Source organism: Carassius gibelio, chromosome A9 (genome assembly GCF_023724105.1).
Source record: "Carassius gibelio isolate Cgi1373 ecotype wild population from Czech Republic chromosome A9, carGib1.2-hapl.c, whole genome shotgun sequence".
In the NCBI taxonomy this organism is placed as follows: Eukaryota; Metazoa; Chordata; class Actinopteri; order Cypriniformes; family Cyprinidae; genus Carassius; species Carassius gibelio.
Window position 1 is genome coordinate 4,257,603 of NC_068379.1, and position 25,836 is coordinate 4,283,438.

General features: G+C 36.2%; 2 protein-coding genes across 4 annotated transcripts; one reads left to right on the plus strand and one right to left on the minus strand.

The window, feature by feature from the left end:
* The first annotated feature begins 594 nt into the window (after positions 1 to 594).
* LOC128019469 (uncharacterized) lies at positions 595 to 4,983 on the plus strand. 3 transcript variants are annotated; one of them, XM_052605465.1, is made up of 6 exons: positions 595 to 828; positions 1,247 to 1,579; positions 1,717 to 1,749; positions 1,952 to 2,050; positions 2,132 to 2,169; positions 2,786 to 4,983. In XM_052605465.1, the coding sequence occupies exons 1-6, from the start codon at positions 768 to 770 to the stop codon at positions 3,077 to 3,079; spliced, it is 858 nt and encodes a 285-aa protein (XP_052461425.1). In that variant the 5' UTR covers positions 595 to 767; the 3' UTR covers positions 3,080 to 4,983. The 3 variants fall into 3 exon arrangements, with proteins under 3 accessions (XP_052461425.1, XP_052461426.1, XP_052461424.1); XM_052605466.1 differs by having other exon boundaries at positions 596 to 828; positions 1,916 to 2,050; XM_052605464.1 differs by having other exon boundaries at positions 596 to 828; positions 1,919 to 2,050.
* A 5,551-nt stretch (positions 4,984 to 10,534) lies between these two features.
* On the minus strand, positions 10,535 to 15,068 carry LOC128019470 (uncharacterized). The gene is made up of 5 exons (XM_052605468.1): positions 14,189 to 15,068; positions 12,268 to 12,579; positions 12,084 to 12,140; positions 11,343 to 11,462; positions 10,535 to 10,800 (listed from the first exon to the last, which is right to left on the minus strand). Exons 1-5 carry the CDS (start codon positions 14,238 to 14,240, stop codon positions 10,700 to 10,702), a joined length of 642 nt encoding a protein of 213 aa, XP_052461428.1. The 5' UTR covers positions 14,241 to 15,068; the 3' UTR covers positions 10,535 to 10,699.
* Positions 15,069 to 25,836: the final 10,768 nt, after the last annotated feature.

Below are 25,836 nucleotides of genomic sequence, written 5' to 3' on the forward strand. Positions count from 1 at the left end.
ATTAGCATACATTTACATTTAGGGAATTTTCAGATGTGTTGCACAGAACAAAATGCAAAAGACATAAGTTTCACATCTGAGACTGTAACATTGCAGTGGAAAGATAATATGGTAAGCAAAGTGTGGATCTAACTGAACATGGTGGAAAACAAGGCAGACCTCTTGTGAGCCTCTGAAGCCAGAGGGAGTGAGTTACATGACACCGGAGATGCTTTAAAAGTCTGTGCACTAAAGTCTGTGCACTTTAACGCAACTTAATGCACTCTTCCAGTTACATGGGAGTGATGCTCCAGTAAATTCAGAATCTAATAACAGTTTTCATCTTGACCTGGCTGGAATTAAGGCCTTGGGGTCTTCATTATAATTTTTATTCAATTTGGGTTATTATTTTGACATAATGTAGATGTGTGAGATTTTTTCACTTGCACTGAATAAACAACTAAGGATATCTGTATTCTAGGAAGCATGCAAAATAATACTAATAATAATAAAATGCAAAAGTAGTCTATGCAGACACAAACCCACAGAACAAAAACTCCTGTCCAAAAGCACATGAAGCTGAATACATGTGCAAAAGCAGAGAAAGCAGGATGAGTGCATGCTGCGTAGGTAAAGGAAATGGAAACCACACGTATAAGAATGAAAATAACTGAAGCTCAATGACGGAGTGACGATTTTGGATGATGACTGCAAGGATTAGACTGGATTTAAGTATATTTTAAGACCATCTGTAACACACCTTGCTTGTATTTAAGATAGATTGAAAGATGGTTTTGTTTCTTGAAATGTTGGTAATTTTCCTCCTGCATGTGAGCACTGACGCACAAGGTGAGTTTAACCAAGTCCAAGATAAAATCACCTGCTGATGCTATGATTTCCTCTGACTAGTTCTGGTATAATCAACATCCTATTGAATTTTCTTTTAGTAAAAGTTAAACAGAATGTTAATCAAAATTTTAGTCGAAAACATAAACAGATTTCCAGTAGCATTTTATTTCCAGACATCATTGCAAAAAGATTTATTTTCCTGTACCTTTCATCTCAGTTTAAAACATGTTTAAAAGAAGGTTCTTAACAGTTGGAGATTTAAAGTGTGTGTTCTGTTACACCCTTTACGTACTAAAAACAATTTGCATCTCCATTGGAAAGAAATATTCGGTTCCATAGTATTTTCTAATTTTAATGATGTTCCTACTGTTTACTTTTCACTGTGTTCATACATTTGCTTCAATGTTATATATTCCAGGTCCCCCTAAATGTCCTCTCTTTAAAGTTCAGAGAGGGACTGTCCATAAAGCCTTCATAAACAAGCCTTTGAGGATCTCCTGCAATCTGCTGTATTGTGATGAACAGATATTCAATGTGACGTGGACCAAAGAAGACTTGAAAGAATGGATTCCAGTCTCTGAAGCAGATCAGATGTCAACATCACAGAACTATTCATCGTCCGATCCAAAGATGCTGTCTTCATATTTAACTTTCACAAACATGTCGAAGCATCACGACGGTCTGTACCGATGCGAACTGAAGTCCTCAAACTTCTCTATAGTTAGCCATTATATTAATGTTTCTGTCTCAGGTAACTATTGTCTTTCAACATTTTATGCTAATCACATTTGTTATGTAAGGTGGAAGCCTTTAGAGCCGTCTGTGGTAATTATATGAAACTTCAAATGAATTTAAAGCAGTTCTAAAGCAGTTTTTGAACTTTTACAGATGATATGCTGGAAGATGAAATGCCTTCTGAAAGTAAGAGCAGGTTCAATCTATTCGAAGACTGATGTGAATGTTCTCAAAGATTTCATATGAACCAATAAAATAATAATATAACTGTATATATATTTAGGTGCTGTTCCAGCTTAACATTGCACCTCCTTTATGAAATTGACATTAGATTATTTTTTCTTAATGACAGCAGAAAGTGAAACCACTGACAGCAGCTCTGATTCAGGACTGTGGTGGCTGCCGTATCTCTTTATCTCTTTGGGTATAGTGATTCTGGTTGCCATGATAACGCTCATCTCCATCCTGTTTATTAATGGATTTAAAAGTAAGTCATCTTCCATTATTCTGAGACATTTCCGTTATTTTGGCATGATCCTGAATTTGTCTCTTTAATGATCATTGTCAGGTTCAAGAAGAAAGAAAGCACATAGACCGCAGGTTCAGGTGGGTTTAATAAATGACTGATTAATGTTGTGAAAATACACGTACTGTTCATTTTTAATTGTTATATACCAGTTAATGTGGTACTTTTTGAACTTTTTGAACTTGATTTGAGAAGATGCAAGATGCAGAACTGTACCCTGATTTTGATTTAACAAATGTAGAATTTCAATTTACTTACATTAATGTTTCTATAAATAACCCACAAGATGTTTTTACACATTAAAATTACAACTGACATTAACAAATACTGTTTAACAATGCCATGTGTAGATTTTTCATTATTATCATTATTAATTATTCTAAATGTATTTGTATTTACTAATTAACTTACCTATAATTTCGCATCTTGGTCCAATAACACATAATTTTCCAAAATGCTCTAGATTACCCCTAAATCTTCAAAATAAGAGTTAAGCAAGAGCATCTTGGCAACCTTAAACAAAACAGCTAAGAAGTTTTCTGTTATATTCGGTCTGATGTGTTTAATTTCTTTAAATCGCTGTTTAGCACATTCTGCCTCACTCAAACTCCAACTCAAAAAAAAATGAAAATATTAAATTCTAAAGTTTACATATCCAAATGCACAACAACAATAATGTCCCTGTTATGTTTGCAGTATACAGCAACATCTTTCTTGCCGTCGTCTCCCAGCCGCAGTTTTCTGAAGCGTGAATTCTCAGAAGAATCCCTGCAGCACTCTCGTGACAGCAACACATGCAGTTTAACGTTACCACCCGGACGGTCTGCATTACGTGTGTCAGATTGTAGTGATGATCCTTTCTCTAACAGGAGAGAAAGCAGATCAAGCCAGGTTGTATACGCATCTCTGCATCACCTCGCACCATCATCTGCTACACCCCGTCAGACACGGGAGGAGTTTTCAGAGTATGCATCAATCCGGGTCTCCTGAGTTTATGGGTTATGCATAACCAGGCAAAGATTACAACATTTTTACGTTTCCAGACATAAAGAGTGATGCAGTTTTGTGAAACCGCACAGTAGCCTACTGTTAGTGTTAATCTATTCTGTCTACCAGGAAGCAGGAGATGTATGCATCACACTGCACAGTGCAGTTCATCACATGGTTTACTTTCCTCATTACATCATGGAAAATCATTGCTGTGAGCTCGGTGAGGTTTCTATAAGTGAAACTCAAAACCAGTAATCACGTGTCTGATGCAACACATCCATACACTGAGGACTAGTCTAAGTGTGATACACCAAGACTAAAAAATGTATGTTTTCCTAGAATGAAGATTTTTTGCTATTGATGTTCCAGCTACATTAATTATTAATTAATTAATTAAAATGTAATTTGTACATAAGTGATTATATTTACTTTATAAGTGTTTTGATGTGGACAAATTTATACTGGTGATTTTTTAATTTTTTTTAACTTTTATTTTAGTCTGTTTTAACTTTTTGTTGGTTTTATGGATATAAAAATCATCACATCTGCAGGGAGTCAACCTAGGGTCAAATATCATAGGCTCTTTACATTTAACCCTTTCATGCATGGCGTTCACTACAGTGGACAGATATGTTACTCCCTCAAAATAAAATATATTGGGAAAGAAAAAAAACAACAACAAAAAGTTATTGTCAGGTTGGTTATTAGTAGATGATACCAACCCCCAAATGGAGGACTGTAAATGCTTCTAGATGTTTTGTTTAAAATGCAGTTTTGATCATAAATACTTATTTGAAGCACAAAGATAAGGGTGCATTTAAATTCTTAACATAGTAAAAACATGAGGAAATGCTGTATTTCTAATGCCTGGGTTTGTGTATGTTGTGATGTTATATATTATTTGTTGCTTTGTTTATCAATGTTGATCCTTCATAAATTGCCCAGTGAAGGGACAGCAAAGTGTACTTATACAATAAATAAGTTAATAGTTACAATGGTAACAGCAATTTGTTCATTACACAGTAATTGCTTTTTGTTGTGTTTTGGTGATTTTCAGCTTAAAGGACCTTTTGAATCACAAATACTTGGAAATGTAAATTACTTGAAACACAAAAATCATGTTAAACAATATTACTGAAATATTAAGGGTGAATTACCAGCATGCATTGCAGCATAAATAAATTGTTACTGTTGTTTCGATGTTTGATGACATTTGTTTAAAGTTTTGTAGTTTCGTCTTTAATGTTATTTGTTGTGTTTGATGTTAAACAGCTCCTGATTTTAAAAGTTCGTATTTTTTCTGCTTTGAGATTGATTCTAACTTCTTAAAGTCAGTTGCATAAAATGTTTTTCAAAAAAGGTCTTATTTACTTTTGAAATTAAGACTAATTAGCACTTGGCTAACTGCTAGTTGGTTAATAGTCTTAATAAAGTGGCTGTTTATGCAACTGGGTCCAGTAGATGGTGCCATTTCTCTAAATATTGCTTCAGTCCACCAAGCGTAACCAGTTTGAGACCCTTTGAAAGCAGGGGGGGGGTTTATACCTGGGTCACACTGTAAGCATTTATGGTGAAAAAATGTCTGGACAGAAATGTCTGGTTAGAATTAAATTAGCAGTGTTATTAATACATTTAAAAAATATAGATATTTCTGTAAATAATAATAAATAATAATAATAATAATAAAAAAAACCTGACTGTTGCATATGTGGGATGGCTGGGGCCACACATGGCATGTACATGGGGCTTAGATTTTTGGGTGGATCTTCATGGTGCAAAATGTACATGTATAAGTCATATCATATAACTCATGAGAAATCACTTAATAATTATGCATTCTTTGGTTGCTTTGTGTATTCTTCTAATGTAATAACTGCATATGCAAGATAATAAAGAAACCATGGAGCAAGAAATGTTCTCCTGTCCACAATCATGTGTAGCTCAATATATGTGCAATAGCACACTGAGTGCACACTGCGTAGGTAAAGGAAATAGAAACCACAACTATAAGTCTGAAGAGCGCTATGTTCAATTGTGTGATTTGGATGTAAGGATTAGAATTTATGAATTTTATTTCAGTCTTTTTGCATCCCTGGCTTGTTTTTAAGATGGGTTGGCTATACTTGAGGAAGATGACTTTGTTCCCAGTTTTCATCCTGCATGTGATCTCTGATGCACATCCATCCTGTCTATAAATGAGTTTAAAAGTAAGTTATAGTGTCATTTTTCACTGAGATATTTACATTTTGGCATGATCCTGACTTGTCTGTCTTTGTCAGGTTCAAGAAGAAAAAACGATCGCTATTCTTACACTACCAGTCGGTATGCCATTCCCAACCAAACTAAATGCCTTTTCAGTAAAAGGGTACATTAAAATCAAATTTATCAAATTAATGTAAATAATAAATTAATTTAATAATTTAATTTAAAAAATAATTAAAAATGCAAAGAAATGCATATGTCACAATGTCCAAGGATATGTAGAGATGTACATAAATATCTCTTCCAGAACACACACAGTTATTTTAACTCTGATTAAACTTGAGACATCACTTCTGCCTCATCTTCTAACAGCTTCAGCTAAAAGATCCCAGAAGTCAATCTCATTCACAAACCAATTAATAACCAAATAAATGTACAGAATAAATATATTTCATGGTGCAAATAGTAGGAATTAATTACACACACACACACAGACTATGAGAAATGTCAATAATCAGTAACTCATTAATATTGACCATAGTGGAAGATCCCTTAAAACCATCGACCTCTTGGTTTTAACCAAGTGAGCCATACTCATATCTACATTTCAGGCAGAATAAATTAATTTAACCCAAAGTTGGAGTTAAACAATATGAAGTGGCTTAAAGGATGGAAACCTTAAACAGAACATCATTTTCTATAATACTGGCTGGCATTTTATTTTATTTTATTTTTTAATTGCCATTTAGTAAATTGCTTCTGTCGTTTTGATTCAATTTCCAACTCATTAATTGTAAAGGAGCCAATTTCTTATATTTAAGAGGGACTCATTTTCCGAATTGTTTAGAGCTTGATCCCATCTATGAGCTCAGACAAATGAAAAAAGGCAACAACAAAAAATGCTTGAAATGGTTGTTGCATTAGATATTCTACAGATATGTTATATACCAGAACAAATAATTATGACTTGTCTGGCTTGATTCACTCTGTGGGTGTTCTTCTATGGTTACAACTGTGTCAGCACATCCTTTTTTTACTGCCTGCAAAGCTATAACCAATATTTTACACTTTCAACATCAAGAATCAAACATTACTCACACATTAAATCAGACCATGATTTTTTTAGCTTCAGAGTATGATTCTATCCAGTTGTGGATACTAAACTTGTTTGATATTTTGAATATTTATGACACGTACTGTTTTCATTTGCCATGCATGTTCTAGCAACTAGAGTTTGTTGTGTTATGAATGAATTGAGTCTCAGTTGTAAAGTGTATGATGTCAGTTTTACCAAGGCTGGTAGCCTAAATGCATGATGCCTAATAATCTGTCCAGGTTTTAAAAGTTGTGTAGTGTATTTTGAGACCTGAAACCTGATATTTTCAGACTGGAGGAAGTCAGCAGAGTCACAAGGCCAAAAGAGATGCATGTCAAATAAGTGTCAAATGGAACAGAATTTGAGCTGTTAAGTCACATGGCCACATGAAGACTACTTAGCCTTTCTCTGAAATCTCATGAACAAAATGCTGACTGTTTTCACAACAGAACACAGCTGTTGCACCAGCTGTCTGAAATAAGAACAATTCCAGGAGTTAAATATCACGTCAATGAGCTCCCTTCAACCAGCAAACATGAAAAACAACCCGCAGCAACAGTGTTAAAAGTAGCCCAATTTGGCAACACTGCACCGTGTTTCCTAAAAGTATCCGAAGTCTAGAGTGAAAAACACTGTACACTGAACAGTCTACCTCATCCTTTCATCTGCTGTGTGAATGTTCACTTTAAAACATTAACTATTTAAAACACGCAATTGTACACAACCAATAGAAACTTGACTAATATCACATATCAGTGTTACAGATCTGAATGTGTTGAAAGAAGTTTAGGTCATCACAGTTAAGCAGAAACAGGTCACAGGAAGAGGCTTAGACGCCTACATTTAACTTTGTGTCTCTCTCTGTCTTCTCGGTACCTGATGCTCTTCGCTCATGTAGAACAATCGAACAACACAAATATTCACACAAAAAATTCATTAATTTACTGCAGATCATATGATACAACGACACTTCTTCTCTGATGAAGCTTTGAGTGGCTTTAGGTAAAGCTGGAAAAAGCATTAACTAATTTTCTTCCAAAATAAAAAAGGAAATTAGCAGTTTTAAAATGACAGCATGAAAGAGACCATTTTGTTGCAGTGCATTATGGAAGTCATCGAAGAGGAAATGATAATATCACAGAAAAAACCTCTAGACCCTCATGAATGTGTATCAAGGTCAGTTTGACCATTTTATGATATCATTCTTCATGAATAATAGATTTGACACCATGAAAACATTGAAAAACACTTAAGATAATAATTTTATGGGTCATTCACACAGTGTGCATTTTTGGCAGAGCAGTGGAATAAAAAATACTAAATGTGAGACACAAACATCCATCAATGCATGTTTGCATACAAAAAAGAAAAATCTGTTTTTTTTTTATATAATATAAAAGATAAAAAATTATTTACTGATGCACAGAGGACTAGTGTGAATGTGTCATGACACATTCTTAAATATGTTCTGGATTGTTTTCAATTCATCTTTTGTATTGCTCTCTATACACTCACCATCTTTAGGCAGGACACACTTCCTCAAACAGAAACAGAGGCAGAGGACTAGAAGGAATGCTACAGTAGTCACAGAGATCAACACAGCGAGCGCGGTGCCAACTATTGAGAGAAACAGAGAGAACCACAGACTGGATGCTACTCTTAGAGCATTTGTTTTCAGTTACCTTTTCACTTTGGAATGGCTTCTGAATATTTAATCACTGGAACGCATAGTACAGTAGAGAATGAAGCAGATTGGAAGAGGGAATGGGATGGGGAAGTTCATCTTAGTCATAAGAGCAATAACAGAGGTAGAGTTGGCATCCTGCTTTCTAAAGATTTTATACCAATATCGATGGCACTGGCATTTTGTGGTGAAGGAGCTAGCTCCAGTAATGTAACTAACGCATTACTTTTAATAAAAAGTATAGCTAAGTAACACAACTAGTTACGTTTTTACGAAGTAACGCAATATAGTAATGCATAACTTTTAAAAATAGCTTTCGCTGTATGATGGACCACTGACACCATTGACAATCAGGGGCGACGGCCACCACTGTATGAACTCTGGCCAACCCTGTGGTCATCCCTAGGATGATTTGCAGTAGGTACTATTAATGTAAATGCAGAATGTAAATTCGCAATAGTTTAAGAAGTGAAAAAACAATGCAGCACCTGCTGCAGCCACTGTTCTGCATCTCTGAGCAACATGAAAGTGTTTCGTTCCGTATCGCTGCCACCTATTGGCGGTTTTAATTTCACATTTAAGGTACCTTTTCATTTTTTAAATAATTTCAAACATCAGTTTTTTTATGTTTTATCTTTAAAATATCAAAATATTATTTATTCATTTGTAACTGCAGGTTAAAGTATCCCATGTCCCACAGAGCTGCATTAAACAGTGCATAAAAACTTCTTAATGGCACTTCAGATGCAGCTTCTGTTTTATCTGCATTGCAGAGATCAATTTTGTTGATACTGATTGCATTTGCTTGCCCAAATGCAAGTATTTGACCTAAAAGATGGTGCACACTTTTAGAAAAAAAAATGGTGTAAAGGTAAAAATAAAAAAAATCAGGAGTCAGCTGTCAGCACAATTAGAAATAAGATCAGCACAATAACACTCAGCAAAATAGTCTAATTATAGTTATCGATAAAATCCCAGAAATCACAGAGATATAACTTTTTGTCAATATTGCAAACCCTTAATTTTTTTCTTTATTTTAATGTGCCACCCCAAAATTTACTGTGGCCTCATCTGGCCACCCCTGTTAAAATGTTCTGGGGGTGCCAGTTTGAGAGATAGGTGGCAGTAATGTACTAATAATATATATTATAATATAAACAACATATACACTAATGTTACTACAAAGATTTTTTTTTTTTTTTTAATCAGAGCTTTCTGACATGAGTTCATTTGAATTTTCTCATTCAGAAAATTATTTTTCAGATCATTCTGACCATATGAATGCAGAATAATTTATCTAGTGATCACATTCAGTGATGATCTATATATATATATTCTGTACCCTCAGATGAAACCCTGCGTGTGGCCCTGCATAAGACCATAACCACAGACAACACAATAGATGGCTGCACAGATCACGTGTTTACTGTAAGTGAAAACATGTGCCAAGTTTTCCAGCATAGTGACAGCCTTGACCACAACACACCACAGATGTCACGAACTTGTTGGCCTCATCTATCACATTCACCTTAAAAGAAAACCCATTTAGATTTACTACTCATGTTGTTAGTTTATTCATTATTCAGTTTGTTGGTTAAAGCAGCAACTTAAACATAAAGCACACATTTAGTAAAGCACACATCTACAACATTTTCACTTGTTAGAAAGAGGTCAGTAAACCACTGTTGCTAAAGCAACAATAGCAATCGACAGATCACCACAGACCTGCTGTTGCAAGCAGGATGACACTGCTGCTAGATTAGAGACTCGTCAGACCCCTGTGTCTGCTCTTGAAACAGTGAGAGGAAATCGTAACTTCAGGTTTTCAAACTAAGTTGCACCTTCACCTTCAGTGGAAAGCAAAGATGTCAGAGGTGAACAAGGCCAGTGTACAATATCCACACTTAAATAACAACAGAACAACATAATCACTAAATCACCAATCCAGAAAAAAAGTGTTCTCATCAAAGAATAGAATTATATACACACCACCATAAATAGACCGCATGAGGGATGATGTATTTTTGTAGACCAAAACCCATCGTAATGAAGTTTGTTTTTGGTTAAATGCCTGAAATAAGGTCTGTGGTTAACACAAGACCAAGACATGTTTTATTTGACAACATAAAATATATCAGTGATACCCCACACATGATTTTTCAAGCTTTTAAACGTCTTGAAAAAGACTCTTATTAACAAATGGCTAAATGAAACTACAAAAGTTGTTCAGGGACATTAAACATTGTCATGGAGAACAGGAAAACTCATCTTTCTAGTACACTTTTACAGCCTCCTTGTATTTATAATCACCCTCTTGCCAGATGGATTCAAGCTCAACATTTAATTTTTGTTTTTTGTTTATATCAAAAACTGAAAGAGTTGTCAGAAGTCATGTTACCATGGTACAGTTAATTTACAACTTATGTGAAGCTTTCAACTTGTACCAGTTGTATTTAGGCTTCAACAAAATGTGCAAGAATCACAGATCTTATTTTCTGCAATTATCCAAAAGCCACTGAATAAATCCTACAGGGTGATGCGAACCTCCAGGCTGACCTACAAAACCATGTCGTCGCCACTTTAGCACCCTATACATTTGTTTCTGAGAAAAACCAAGGTATTTTGTTTGCTGGGTTCTTTATCTCTTTAATCTGGTTGTATTATCTGCAGTCCTTCTGTCCACCTGTGACCTCTTATTTTCTTCAATTATGACCATTTTATTGGCGTAGATGGGTTCGTCTGCAAAAGAGCGAATGCAAAGTATGAGCAGGCATGGCAAATGTCAAAATTATGTTCTCTCTCTCTCTCTTTACTTATGCATTTTAAAATGAATAGTATCTTACAAAGGCAAAACACAGTAACTAACTGCAGTGAATGACTTCTGACAGTGACAGTGAATGAGTCATTCAGTTTTGATTTGGTTTCTCATCCCATTTTCACTGAGCATGTTGAATCTCGAGCCAACCTCATCTGTCACTGAACAGATCATAATTGCAGACCCAGTTTTCAGTCGTAACTCATAATGTGTATAATTTCAGTAAACTCTTACATTTTAGTTATTGCTGCTGCTCATATGGATCAAACTACTTGATAATAGAAAATTTGAAAAATAACCATTCCAGTTCACATTTACTTTCATTATATGGAAACGAACAGCCAGGACTTTACAATAAATAAATAACTGATGTGTTTGCAGGAAGAGAAAGTTACAGGGTGAGTATTTTCATGTTTGATCTCAATGATCAATATAAAACAGGAAAATAAATTACAGTCGCACAAACCTGATGTGTGGCAACATTTTTTTGCACATTTGAAGATGAAAATAGTGGCTACAGTTGTGAGGATTGCGAGCGCTGAGCACACTGATATTGCGATCAATGCTGTTACAGTAATACTGGGCACTAAAGGGAAAGGGGAGAAGAAGAAAACAAAAAAATAAAAATAAAATATTCACAATCTGTAAGATGTATAGTATGTGAAGATTCAGCATTGTAGAAAGTCATTGTAGTCAAGTAGATTTTGTATTTTTGTTTCTCTGAGGGTGATACCATAAGTAAATATTATTAAATAAATATTTTTATTATATTACGTTTCTTGCGTGGTAAAAAATATGTGACATCTATGATGGCTCTTGGCCGCTTAGAAAGATGACTCGTCTAGTCAATAAGAAATAATGCGGTGCGATCGATATATTATTTGATAAACACTGGAAAAACTAACCTTGTGCTCTTCCTTATATTATAACAATGTTGCAGTGGAATTCTGGCTTTGCAAAACAAAATAAAAAATGTATGATATGACCAATGCAAAACGTTTCACTACTCATCCTTCATGGGGAAGTGACTTAATGCTCTGCAGCTTCACAATACGCACCCATTATTTTGAAAGCATTTATGTATGTGAACGTGACTGACCGAAAAGAAAAAAAAATGTGTGAAAAGGTAGAATCAACATTCTTCTTTTAGAAAAAGGCACATTGTTTTGAATGTGAAATACATGAAATACAGTGAATGAAAAGGTACCTGATGGTTTAAATGTTGTGTACATTTTGCTGTTCGGTTCAGTCGTCACTTCTTTAGCTGAGAAAACAAATGATTAGGACCAAGAAATATACAAATCCCTGACAGACTCGACCGTCTGATTATTATAAGACTATCAATGGGAGAAATGAACTTGAGTTAAGCGTGAAATAGAAGAGAAAGGTACCATGAAGTACTTCAAGATAAATCTGCTCTATCCACATCTTTCGATCATGGAGGATGATGGTGCAAGAGTAGTTCCCAGAGTCTTCATCTTTTACATCTTCAATATAAAGTGTGCCGTTCTCCATTATTTTCATTCCAGTCCTCTTGCTGAAATTTCTTGATTGCTGTTTCTTCATTAGATTGATCGTGCCCAGTAAGATTGTTTTGTGGATTGTGTGGTATTTCCATTCGACTGAATCAATGGAAGTCTCCGGTGGAAGTTCGGGGAGAGGAAACAATACAGTCCATCCCTCCCATATAGATATCTGTGCACCTTTTACACGAGAGAAGATCGAGGTCAAGAACCAATCCCTTAAAGTAGACAGTTAATGACACATTGTGCAGTCAATCCCATCAGTTTCAGAACAACAACCACTGAAGATTTTTTTTAACACATTAACAACAACGACTGTGATGTTGAAGTGATTAGAGGTCACCTGAAGAGTTTGCATCAGGATGGTGTTTAAGGACGCTCTGAAGCTGTACATGGAAATAGTCAACGAAGCAACATGTGACAGTATTTAATTAAAGAGAGAGAGAGAGATCCATTTCTGTGGGAAATTAAAACTAAAACCTTGGATGCTTGCGAGACTGAAGTGTTTAATATCCTATATATCAGGATTTTGTGCACAAGAAATGGTTCTATCAAACTAGAGCTGTTAAACACATGCTTAACCACTTCCTTCTAAGACTTTTCACAGCTGGACAGAAATAGAAACCATCTGAAAAAAAGTCTCAAAACTATAAACCTTTGCACCTTTGATTAGTCATATTTAAATCCGTTAGTAATAACCAAATATTCATTTTAAAGGTATCTTTAAAGGTAGTCAGTGATCCTCTCCAACTATATAAGTGTTGTCAATATTAGGTTATTATTAGATTAGAGGCTTGGATGAATCCTGTATCTGCCCACATACACTCTTAAAAATAAAGGTTCCAGACGGAAGTTTCAATGACAGTGGAAAAACATTTTTGGTTTCCCAAAGAACCTGTCAGTAATCAGATCTTAAAAGAAATATTTTGATAGTGTGAGTAACATTAACTTAAAAAAAAATTCCACTATAAAGAACGTTTTGTGCAATGAAACAGATTCCGTGGATGTTAAAGGTTCTTAATGGGACCTTCGGTGCCAAAAAAAGAACCTTTACATTTCATTTACATTTATTCATTTAGCAGACGCTTTTATCCAAAGCGACTTACAGATGAAGACAGTGGAAGCAATGAAAAAAAACAAAAAGAGCAATGATATATAAGTGCTATAACAAGTCTCAGTTAGGTTAACACAGTACACGTAGCATGGGATTTTAACTAATATAATAAATAAAAAGAAAACAGATAGAATAAAAAATAAAAGAATAGAGCAAGCTAGTTAGAGGTCTTTACACATACACACACATACATATACAATTGCATAATAAATGAAAAGAAAATAGAATATAAAAAGATTAGAAAGGTAGTTAGATTTTTTAAAGAATAGAATAAGAATAGTGAGCGTTTAAGTTAGAGGGTCAAATAAAGATGGAAGAGATGTGTTTTAAGAGGATTCTTGAAGATGGCTAAGGACTCAGCTGCTCGGATTGAGTTGGGGAGGTCACTCCACCAGAAGGGAACCTTTATTTTTAAGAGTGTAGAGAAGCAGTGTCTCTGCGACTATAGATATATCACAGTAGATAGATAGATAGATGTACATCTTAATCACAGTTTATTGTAATTGTGAAATACATTGACCTATGATCAGTGATTATTATCTTTGAAAAACAGCATATCTGCAAAACTTATGGCCTGAAAGATTAATGTTAAGAAGACTTTATGAGGGCTGTCATGAAACAATATTTAACAGTATCCTGCCTTATAAATAATATACATAAGATTATAACTCTCACCCAAAGTCAGTTGCAAGAGAGTAGAGAAGATGAAGCATTGATAATTTTTCATCCCTGCTGAAATCCACCATAAGTAAATGTGTCTAACATCAAAGTTTTCAAATGCTAGTTGTCTTAGACAGCCTTTAGAAAAGTGTACCTTACTAACTCTAACTAACTTCCTGCTTATAGTTGGTGCTACACCGTTGGGGTGGTATTACAGTACACATTCACTTTGAGTCTTTATTTTCCCCCAAAATCAATGTATTGTAGGTGTTTACCTACTCGAAGCGTTGTCATACTGACCCCTACAGAGCTAATGTTGTCAGTGCAGAGGAAGAGTTTCACACTGCTGAACTGTGACCAAACTTAACACTGCTCGCAGCTGGGAAAAACACTTTTTATGTTTTCTATTAATACAAGCTGAAGGCGTAAACTTACAGGCAGGTTGCTAAAATTAGTCAGTTATCATTTTAAATATTATAATGCTTGGCCGATTTCTTTCAATAATGCAAATTAGTTTGAGAGCGAGTTGCTATCTTTGTGGTCTTGAAGGAAATGCACAACTTCCTGTGCCTCAGCAGTGCATCAACTGTCAGAAACTGAGCATGTATGATATCTTTGAAGATATGGGGGACTTTGTTTCCACCCGTTTGGAAATTAAAGAATATATCTGTCTATTTGTATTCTAGTCACAGCTATTTGCATACTTGACATATTAGTGAAAATTGCATACCTGACATATTAGTGAAAATAATAGATCAGATCTGTCACAGAAAAGCATAGTAAATGACACACACATAATTAAGTATGATTTGTAAGCTGTTTTCCTTGAGGGGACCCAAAAAATTGCTCCATAATGTTTTGTTGTTGTTGTTGTTCATTATATGAAACATGACATTTGGTCCTCACATTTTAGGCTAAACAAGTACATTCACACACACACACACACATTATACAGTGTATAGGAGAAAGCACACCCATGAAAATTAGCATGTCTTCGTGTCATTCACTCGAAGGCAAATAAAAGCCACAGAACACAGGAAATACAAATGAAATACAAGCAGACTGTTGTTTGACCGCTTTACACTGAATCACTCTCCCCATTCCTCTCTTATATCTTATTCTGACTGGCAGATCAGAAACCACACAGTAGTTCGCAGTTTGTGGTTGTAGCTTCAGCATTTATACCGCAGTGTGCAGACCATTTTAAGCTTGTTGGAGCTATGGGAAGTGTTTTAAGTTGCAACCGAAGGTAAGACTTCTGAAAAGTACTAGCAGTCTCCTTAATCTCTGTTTTTGTATTTATTTACTTTTTATTCCGACTTTAAATGTAATCTAAAATAACTATATTGTTTATTATGGCACTGTCAAAGCGTACCAGCTGATTGCTCTTTTCTTTATGTTTCAGACATGGAAAATTGTATGTGACTGTATAATTTACATTTATTTTTTTATCCCCAGTAAGAAGAAACCTGAAAACGCAGGTAAGCTAATTTTCAGGCTGATAACTTCTGATAAAGTATGTTGCAGCTAATGCAAAGCAATAATAAGGAAGTGTGGTCTTACTTATTTTAGCAGACTTTTGACAGGGAACGCAAGCAAGCATTCAGTTTTATGTCAAAGTTCATGTGGTTTTTACTAAATGTTTCCCAGTGTGCACATCTGTAGCTGGGGAATGCTATGTTTAATCACTGTATGCAGTGAATAGATCAACTGTTCCGTGACATTTTACTTTTATGTTTTATTGAGCAGATGATGACCATCAGAGTGAAACAGCAGACACAAAGGTAAGAATACAAACCAGTCATAGGCCAAATGTTTTATAAGACTTTCTTAAACTACATATTTGACTATGAAATCACTTGTTTTTCGGTCTTTGCTCTCTAAATAAACGCAGTTCCACTAAAACGGTACAATTACACAGTATGAATGTTGTTTTAGTTTCATGTAACTCTTAAATATGTAGTAATGATGTTCCGATTCACATCCTCCTGATAACATCATGTTAAAACAGGAGGTGTTAGTTTAGATCTGATGTCAGTTTCATCACAGATATTGTTGGCTTTCAATGTCGTTCCATCTTTTAAAACAAAACAGTTGAAATGTTTGCTTGCCTTGCATTTTGGCACCTCGTAATGTCTGCTCTGAATGAGTCTTTTTACAGTAATATTCATACATCTAGTCACACTTGTTTTTCAATGTTCTCAATGAGACAGAAATAGAATCTAGGTAGAAAAATGTGTCAAAGCAAATTACTTTGAACTTTAAGATTTAATATTCTGCATGGTAAATACGTTTAAAGTGCATCTGGATTAAACAAATAGAATGTGCTTCACTACAATCACATACAAATTTGTAAATTAACCTATTTTAGAAAAATGCTACTTAGGTACAATTACTTTGAATATTGCCTCATTAAAGAAGACCTCTGACCTCTGAATATATTTTATTTACCTGGATATTTTCATGGGCCATGGGGGCCGATCAGGACTGCCTATGCATAGGCCCCGGGATCTTGTGCAACGCCCCTGTTCTGGGTGGTCAGTCTTTGGGAAGACAGCCACTTGTCATTGGTTTCCTCTGTGGCTCCCTGAGGCTGAGGCCAATATAGTGCACTAAGGTACCCACATGAGACTTGGCAGTGGTTCTAGAGGGCTTGTGCAATGCCCCTCTGAACCCATAGAAGAAGTTTCAGTCAAGTTTCTCACGCTCAGGACTATTTTTCTTCTCACTATTTCCTCATTTAACCATTGTGCACTGTTCGATTTCTGTGTACACCCTTTATGGAGCGGGTCAAATTGACCCTAATTGGATTCAATACAACTCCTCAAAAATCACACTATGAAAAACAACAAAGATTCAGGTACAAACTGTAAACTTTTAATTTCAACATTTGTCAAATATTCCAAGAAGAAACATATCTGAAGATATGATTTAATGAAAATGTTTTTTAACCATTTTTAAAACGGTTTTGTTTTGACAAAATTTGAAAATAAACAGTATGCTGACTAACTTTGCATATACATTTTTTTTTTTACTTTTTTTTTCTTCTTAGAGCATCATAACTGAACAATGTAGCTATATAATGAAAATATTTAGTTTTCCTTTGGCTGTTTTGTAAACTCATTTCATAAAGTCAAGAAGTTACTTCTGACATGATGAGCACACATCAAGTGTGCTTTCTGCATATGAATTTCTTGCACTTCACACACATGGTGCTGGTTTTGCTGTCGTGCTTGGATGGGCACACCTCACATCTCTTCACAGTCCTGCACTGGCAGCTGTAGGCTGATGTGACTTTGTCCAAATTGTCAACCCCTCCTTTTGTGGAATTATAGTCCAGTATCATTTCTGGCTTCAGGTCCTCTCTTGCACTCAGTGATGCATCTCTGTGAAACTACTGTTGCATTTTCAGAGAAAGCTAATTTTGACAAATGCACGTTTCTGCCCTCTATGTTCCGAATCTCTCTGGGTAGCTCAGGTTTGTTTTTTGTCACTGTTCCGATCAAAGTCAGCTTTCGCTTGAGTAGCTCGACACCAAGGTTTGTACGATTTAAAGAAGTTGTCACAGGATATGCAGTGACCTTGCAGCACTTCACTCATTTGTAGAACCACACGCATCCCCTGGTTTCTCTCAGGTTCTCCACCTGATGTCTTGCCTGTGTAAATCTGCATTTTCCAGGCATAGCTGGACTTGGAATCACAGGCAGCCCATACTTTGATGCCATATCTGGCTGGATTTTTTGGATTGTACTGGCGAAAAGGACAGCGTCCTCTGAATGGTACAAGGCGTTCATCCACTGTAATGTGTGGCCCAGGGTTGTAAAGACAAGGCAGAATTTCTTCCCATTTATCCCACACATCTCTGATTGCCGCTAATTTGTCCCTCTCACGTCGACTGGGTCTGGTTTGAAATGATGTGGAATCTTTCCTGAGACATTGTGGAGCGAAATATTGGCCTCCCACACTCTGTACTCCATAAACTGGCAGTTGCCTCTCCCTTTGATCCAGCTAAAATGAGCAATCCAATGTAAGCATTCAAATCAATAAGATCTAGTGGTTTCCATTTCTCACCAAACACACGGCTTCCCTCCAGATTGGTCATATTCAGGATACTCTTCTCTATTGGTTGTAAAATCACTCAAAAGCTGAGTGTATGTCGTGGACTCTTGAGATGGCAAATCGTGTTGGACCTGGAATGTTCTTGATAACAATGGATGCTGGCGGTCTTCCCCGCTGTTGTGGGGGTGTAGATGTCCATTCAATTTTACCATCTTTTGACATCCATCGCTCAAAGCTTGATGGTTGCTGTGATTCATCATTTCTCTCTGATGAGGTGGATGATGTGGCAGCCTCTCCCTCAGAGTGATCCATAGACCATTCATTTTCTGTATCTTCATCAGCATTTTCATCAGTTTGTGAAGCATCCTCTAACTCTGAAACATCTTCATCTGTATCAGTATCATACTCCAAAACCTGTGAAACTACTTCTTTTACTGTAAATCTTTGGGAGCTCATTTTTCCTGCTGTCTATGTCGAAGTCTCATACCACACTGAGCAAAAGTGTGGGAAAGCTCATTATTCACTCACAAGGGAGTGAGAAACAAAACATAACAAAAACATACATCAAATAAATGTTTTTTTTGTTTGTTTATGTTTTGGCTCTGTGAAGCTGCCTTTGAAAATCCTACATGAAAGGTTTGGTTAAAAGCTAGGTTTTTCAGATATCTTGAATATATAAATGAGAGCTTATTTTACTATCTGTGTCTGTCAAAGGTTTTCATTTGTCATTTGCCATTAATTCTGAACACCATGATTTATCTTTTTGAAGTGTGTTTGGTTAGGGTTAGATCACTTTTAGATACACTTACTTTAGAACTGGAGTTGATGGGCTCACATACATAAAATAAATGTTTTTATTTTGTGTCTGTACAGTTGCTTTTGAATAGCTGCCTATGAGGGTCAAATTGACCCGCGAACATCACAAACGTAATAGTAATTTTGTTTGTATATGTCAAAAAACACCAGCATGTTGAAACTTTGCATGCATGTTCATGATGAAAAATGAGAAAAATTCACAAAATATCAAGAAAAAAAACATAGGTTAACCAGTATTTCCAACAACTAGAAAATCCAAACAGGTCAAATTGAATCAGGGATCTTCAGGCACTTTCTGTTTCTGGTAATGGCATTCCTTTACATGAGGGTCCGGTATGTCCCTAAGGTGCCCACTTCTTCGTCTGGGCCCAAAGCATTTCAAGCATTCTGTCCTACTCCGTAGGCCAAGAAGTAGGCCAAGAAGGGCTTAATCTGCTCTGTCCAGTTACTAATTCACATAGAGCTGCCCAGTGGCGTAAGACAGATCATAGAGATGCACCGATCACGATTTTTCATGGCCGATTCCGATACCGATTTTTTTACAAGCAAACTGGCCAATTCCGATACCGATTTCTGATTTTTTTTTTCTTTTAAGCAACAAACAAGAAAGAAGGAAAGTGTGCATAAACAAGATATTTGGTATTTAATAGGCCATACTTGCTTTTGACTATTTTAAACAATAACTGTAACCATCTGAAATTAACAGCAGTAACTGCACAGTAAGTAGCCTACAGTACATTCAATACAAACATAGATGGTACAGACATCAGCATTTAGCTTTTGTTTATGAATTGGGTTGAAACTACAGAGAACTGGGCTTAAATAAAATATTAACTGTAACCATGTGAAATTAAAGGCAACAACTGCATAGTTCTATAATCCAAACAACACAATCAACACACATTCAATAAGATGTTTCTTGATCAGCATTCAGTATTTTAGTTTTTAAATTTGGTTTTAAATAAAAAAACAAGGTCTTTACCAGTGAGACTAAAATGTTTTCCATTTTCCAAAATGTTAAAATCAAATAATTTTGGTGCGAATAAAAAAAAGATGCAAAGTGTTTCATTCATCCAATAATAAAAAAAAAAAAAAAAAAATCACGGTAATAATTTACATCTATATTTTTTTACTTGAGCCAATGAAAAATAAATAACTTATTGTCTCAAGTACAAAAATATAGATGTGAATCATTACCCTAATATGTTTTAATTGGATGAATGAAACACTTTTTTCAGTGTGCTACAGCAGGTGATTTTTAAATCAAATTAAGTCTATGTAATTTTAAGGTAAAATAAAAATAATCATCCTAATGCAGAACTGATGTTTATTTCTGGCTTTTCAAACGTGTATGCAAGTTCTAATTTAATCCAAAACGCGAGAAGTTGAGCTGAACATCTCTTCACGGTCTACTCGTGTTCAGGGCGCGGACCGGTACAGCAGATGCTCGCGCAGCTTCAGTGCGCAGGAAAGGCTCTTATTTGTGCGCCAGTAAACCCACGGCTGTTCGTTTCCTGCTATCTGTGCCTCAGACATGAAACTCTGCATTTCCAGTACTGATCGGTTGCCTGTGTCCTGCGCACAGATTTCGAAATACTCTTCCACACAAATGACATAGCGAACGATTACAATGTAGTCTGTGCACGCGAGCGCACTTCTGGAAAAATCGGCCGGAAAAAGACCAAAAACCGACCGATTGCCGATCGCGTATTTTAAGCAAAAACGGTTCCGATTTATGGCCGGTCAACCGGTGCATCCCTAGCAGATCAGCTGATTGTTTGCTTTGGTCTGCCCAAGTAAGGATCTCCAGCAACCAAGCAGACTATGAGTAGGTGGGTGGTATAGCCCATCTCACTACCCTACGAGTCCTCTGGCCTCCCATCACCTATGGGGGTCAGAACGCACTCAACCAGGAGTATGGTGGCCTCCAAGGCTTTGGACTTGGGTGTGACCTTGCAGGATATATGTGCTGTGGCGGGCTGGTCCGGTCCACACACTTTTGTCCACTTCTGTACCCTAGACCTGGCATCTACCCCAGGGTCCCAAGTTCTGCCTTTGTGATTTGCTCATGACATACACACACAGGCAGGGACTTGTTAGCATGGAGCAGTGGGTATTCTCGTTCCCAAAGCTTTTCTTGATGGAGCTTGAATTCCTGAAGGAGAACGAGTCCAGGTCACATATGTAACCATGGTTCCCATTGGGGAATTAAATGCTGCATCTCTTTGCCATACTCCCTGCATCCCTGCAGGCGCTACTTCATCGAAGCTAATTCTGCTCTGCCGAATCCGCTTTTATACTTCCTTGTTGCTCACCTCACTCTGCTCATGACGTCTCACGCAAGGGCATTCCCAGAGTGTTTCTCGAAGCAGCGTCTCATTCCCTCTGGGAACTATTGGTCTAAAATAAATGAGTATACAGATAACCAAGCAATTAATATATATATATGATTCATATTTGAAATGACGGTAGAATGTATATTCTATATTTAATTTTTATTATTAGTCATCGATGTTTTATTTATTTATGTACAATTTTATATTATTTGTTTAAAATAATAACATTATGTAAAAAATATAGCAAAGGCAATTTATTATTATTAAAATTGGTCTAATTTCAGTCTGTATAGAAAGACTGATAACCCATTAGTTAGTTGGTCAGACTAGTCTTAAATCAGTCTTATTAACGTAGTGCCTGTGTTTATGCAATTTGCCTTGAATCGTTAACCACAAGGCTACACCACCCTGATTTTAATCTGACTCTTTACGTCATGCAACATTATGAAAAATGCCTATGCAACAAACAAAAAAATTAATGCATTATTATTTTTTATGCCAGTTTAAAGACTTTCTTGGCATAATTCACATGTTCATGTTTTCTCTCTGGCCCACAGGCACAAGAAGTCCTCTATGCCTCCATTGACCACAATAACATCAATCCAAACAGACCTGTTCGAGACGTGGATGACAACGATTGTGATTATTCTGTTGTAATGCTCCCTCAAAACACAAAAGACTCAGCCAAGAACAAAAGCACTGAGGACTGTTCAGATGATTATGTACTCATGGGCTGAGCACTGAGATGATCCTGGCTGAAATTTGCACAATCAGCTAGAATGGACACCTGAGATACATAGGCACATCTTTAACAGTTGTTAACTTTGTAAAGGTTGCAATGCTATTCAGCTTTTTTAAAAATTGTATTTATTTGTTTTTCTTTTACTTTCTTTTTAATAATTATTTAACTTCAGGTCTGTTTTTGTTACTTCATGTTTACAGCATGAAGTCAAATATGCTAAAGACTTGATATTTTGAAGCATAATAAGCATAACATAAGTAATTATAACCTTCATCTACATGCACAGTGAATAAAAGTGGAAATAAGTCTGTCTTGCTGTATGTGTGTTATATAAATTATAATAGTGATTTGTATAATGAAACTCAAGAAACATTTATATTTTTTCAATGAAGACTAAACCCCAAAGAATGATAATCAGTAGGTGACTAAATATAGTTTCATTAAAGAAGAGTTACATCTGTTTGACAAGAGCAATTGCTAATTTACATTGTTGTATTAAACATAAATTGTCATTATATTTTACTCAGTTCAAGGATGCATCTAGCCAGAAACATACTTAGAAGAAACAGCACAGTATTCACCATGGTCAGCCTACTGTATTTTAATCCTTCACGTAAAAACCTTTAAAAAAAATGTGCTGAAAATGGACTCACCCTCAGGCCACTCAAGATGTATATGAGTTTATTTCTTCTTCACATTTGGAGAAATTTGTCATTACATCACTTGCTCACCATTGGAACCTCTGTAGTGAATGTGTGTTATCAGAATGAGAGTCCAAACAGCCTATAAAAACATCACAAGTAACCCACACAACTTCAGTCCATCAGGTAATTTTGTGTGAAGTGAAAAGCTGTATGTTTGTAAAAAAAACCACATGATTAAGATAAACCTTCACTTCTCGCTGAAAGTCCTCTATTCATAATAATATTTTCTGCAGTGAAGAGAGAAATATTCACAGATCAAGCAACTTTTACAAGCAAAACAGTTGTAAACAAATATGTGGGTGGATTTTCATGTTATAATGGATGATAGACATATGTATGTAACCTTGATCTCGGTTATGTATGTAACCTTGGTTCCCTGAATGACATGCTGCGATGGATTCATCGCTATGGGAAAACCTACAGTGTGACGAATGTCTGAAGCCCTTATACCATCACGCCAAATCTTTGGTCAATAGCACTTAGCACCACCCCGAGCATACATTACTCATAATCCTGTGTGCTATTTCATCCGATTTTCCACATGACGAAGGAAGCACTATCAAAGGTACAGAAAAGCTAGTATTGCAGCATCTTGTTCCTTATTCAGGGAACCAAGGTTACATACGTAATCGAGATGTTCCCTTTCGTAGATTCACTTCAATGCTGCGATGGCATCATCGCTATGGGAATGCTATACATACAATCACATCTAAGGAACCTAAGATAGCTGGAAGACCGAGGAAAGAGACCCGGGAGCCAAGAGCCATCCTCACATCCAGACAAGTAGAACTTGATGAATTTGCTAGGAGAGGACTAACCTGCCACAGCACAGACATCTCCCATCGAAGGCCCTTTAAGAGAGCCTGAGAAGAAGCCATTGATCTCGTAGAATTAGCATCACGCGCCTCATAGGCTAGAGATATTCACTACCTGACCCCACAAAGAAGGGGAGAAAGCGTCCAACTACTTGCTGAAAGTGAAACGCAGTCGAAGCAGCCTTAGGGTTAACTAGGCCTAGGCAGCAGTAGGACTTAACCAGCCTCGGCAAAGTCCATACAAGAGGAGCTGACAGAGCCTGCAGATCCTCCTTCCTCTAAGAATCTGTGCCAAAAAAGATACTGCTTGGTAGCATGAAACGCTCAACAATGCACAAATTATGTATGTTGCAGTCACATAATGCAGCCAGTCATGTGAAGTGAGTGTTGGTAGCAAAAGCACTGCATCAGTCACATGAAGGAGGCTGACCATGGTGTGAATTAATAGCTTGCCATAAAAGATACTTTTACACTTGAACTCATTCACACAGTAACTCAGTGCATCTCATTTAGTATAAGAATAATAATGATTAGTTATGCCTGAAGTACCAAAAACAATGTTGCACAACAAATGTGTGTTGCAAAACTCACAGGGCATGGAGCCAGCTCATAGCACAGAGTCCACTACTTGTTCAAACTCAAAGCAACAGTGGAGCTGAAAGAATATTTATTATATAGCATGAAGTGCCAAGACACTAATGCATGACAGCATCTGCTAGAGGACTCTTAAAAGCATAAGCTCACTCTACAGCCCAAGCCTATACGAATATATAGGCTGTCTATAAGAATACACTTATCTGTGAGTTCATCTATGTATTTGTTTCATCTTGACACAGCAGCGGAGCTGAAAGAAATAGTTGGGCAATTAATGCTTGGTAAAGCGCCAAAATCATATTGCACAACAAAAACATCTGCTGCAGGACTCCACAAAGTCTGCATCTAAAAACAGTACACGAACAAGAGTTGGAAGCATCAGCACCAAATCAAATGAACTTGTCGGCATTAGTGCAGTGCAGCAGGTAATGTTAGAAAGAGAAGGGATAAAAACTGAGTGCCCGAGGCTGCTGTAGAGTATGCATCATCTAATCAGCAGCTGAAAGAATCGATTTAGAGCTTCTGGAGCAGGAATCAGATTTGACCAAACCACCGGACTCACGAGTTTATATATATATATATATATATATATATATATATATATATATATATATATATATATATATTTTGTCTTGATATATTGGCGGGTATAATTGCTTCAGACATTTGTCACACCAGAGGTATTCCCATAGCAATGATGACACCGCAGCATTGAAGTGAACCTATTAAAGGCAATAACAGTTTAAAGTTAAAACTCCTAGAATATGGATTTTTTTTTTTTACAAACATGCATCTTTTCACTTCATAAGATGTTAACCGAGGAACTGGAGCCCATCGATATTTTTACTCAGCTGTTTGAATTCTCATTCTGAGGGCAACTATTCATACGGTGTTTCAACGAGACTTTGCTACCAAAAAACCAACCACTAGAGGGAGCATTATGGTTTTCATGCTGGATGCTATGGAGGTTGTGATCGAGGTTTATCGCAGAACAAAGGTAAAGAGCTTTGAGATCTAAATTTGGAACAAATAAAAAATGACACTGTAATAATGCTTGGGGAATCCCACAGCAAAACAAAAAAAAGGTTGATGACATCCCACCAGTTTCAGTTTCTGCGGGAGTATCTGTGTGATATCTGAGGGCGTACCTGATCTTTTCTTTCCAGTGACAAGAAATCAGATAGGTGTATGGTTACCCCTAAGTTTCCACATCGTTCCTCTAAACACTGAATCACACTGTGAGATTTCTTCTAAGGGGACAAATGACTGAGATGTTTTTACTCAAGGGTCTGTATCTCCTTGCTTGATCAGAAATCACACATGGTTACTCTTTTTATAATAAACAACCACACAACACATTCTCCCCGAGAAGGCGGATCTGTTCAAATACAATTCAAATACTCCTTATTTAACACTGACCATTTGTGACTGTTGTGAAGGGCCTGTTTGTACAGATACAATACACGCTGGTATCAAACACTACCAATATGTGAGAAAGCTGAAAGTAGTTCATTTAACCCTCTGGTATTGTTTGGTCATTTTTGACTGAAAGAAAATGGGTTTTTAATATTTAAAAATCATAACTTAATCAGAATGA

Coding starts and splice junctions, on each gene's coding strand:
- LOC128019469 (XM_052605466.1), top strand. CDS start 768: ATGGTTTTGTTTCTTGAAATGTTGGTAATTTTCCTCCTGCATGTGAGC. Junction 2,051..2,131: donor GTTTATTAATGGATTTAAAA/GTAAGTCATCTT, acceptor GATCATTGTCAG/GTTCAAGAAGAAAGAAAGCA. Junction 2,170..2,785: donor CACATAGACCGCAGGTTCAG/GTGGGTTTAATA, acceptor TTATGTTTGCAG/TATACAGCAACATCTTTCTT.
- LOC128019470 (XM_052605468.1), bottom strand. CDS start 14,240: ATGAAAAATTATCAATGCTTCATCTTCTCTACTCTCTTGCAACTGACT. Junction 12,580..14,188: donor TCTCTTGCAACTGACTTTGG/GTGAGAGTTATA, acceptor CTCGTGTAAAAG/GTGCACAGATATCTATATGG. Junction 12,141..12,267: donor TTATCTTGAAGTACTTCATG/GTACCTTTCTCT, acceptor TTGTTTTCTCAG/CTAAAGAAGTGACGACTGAA.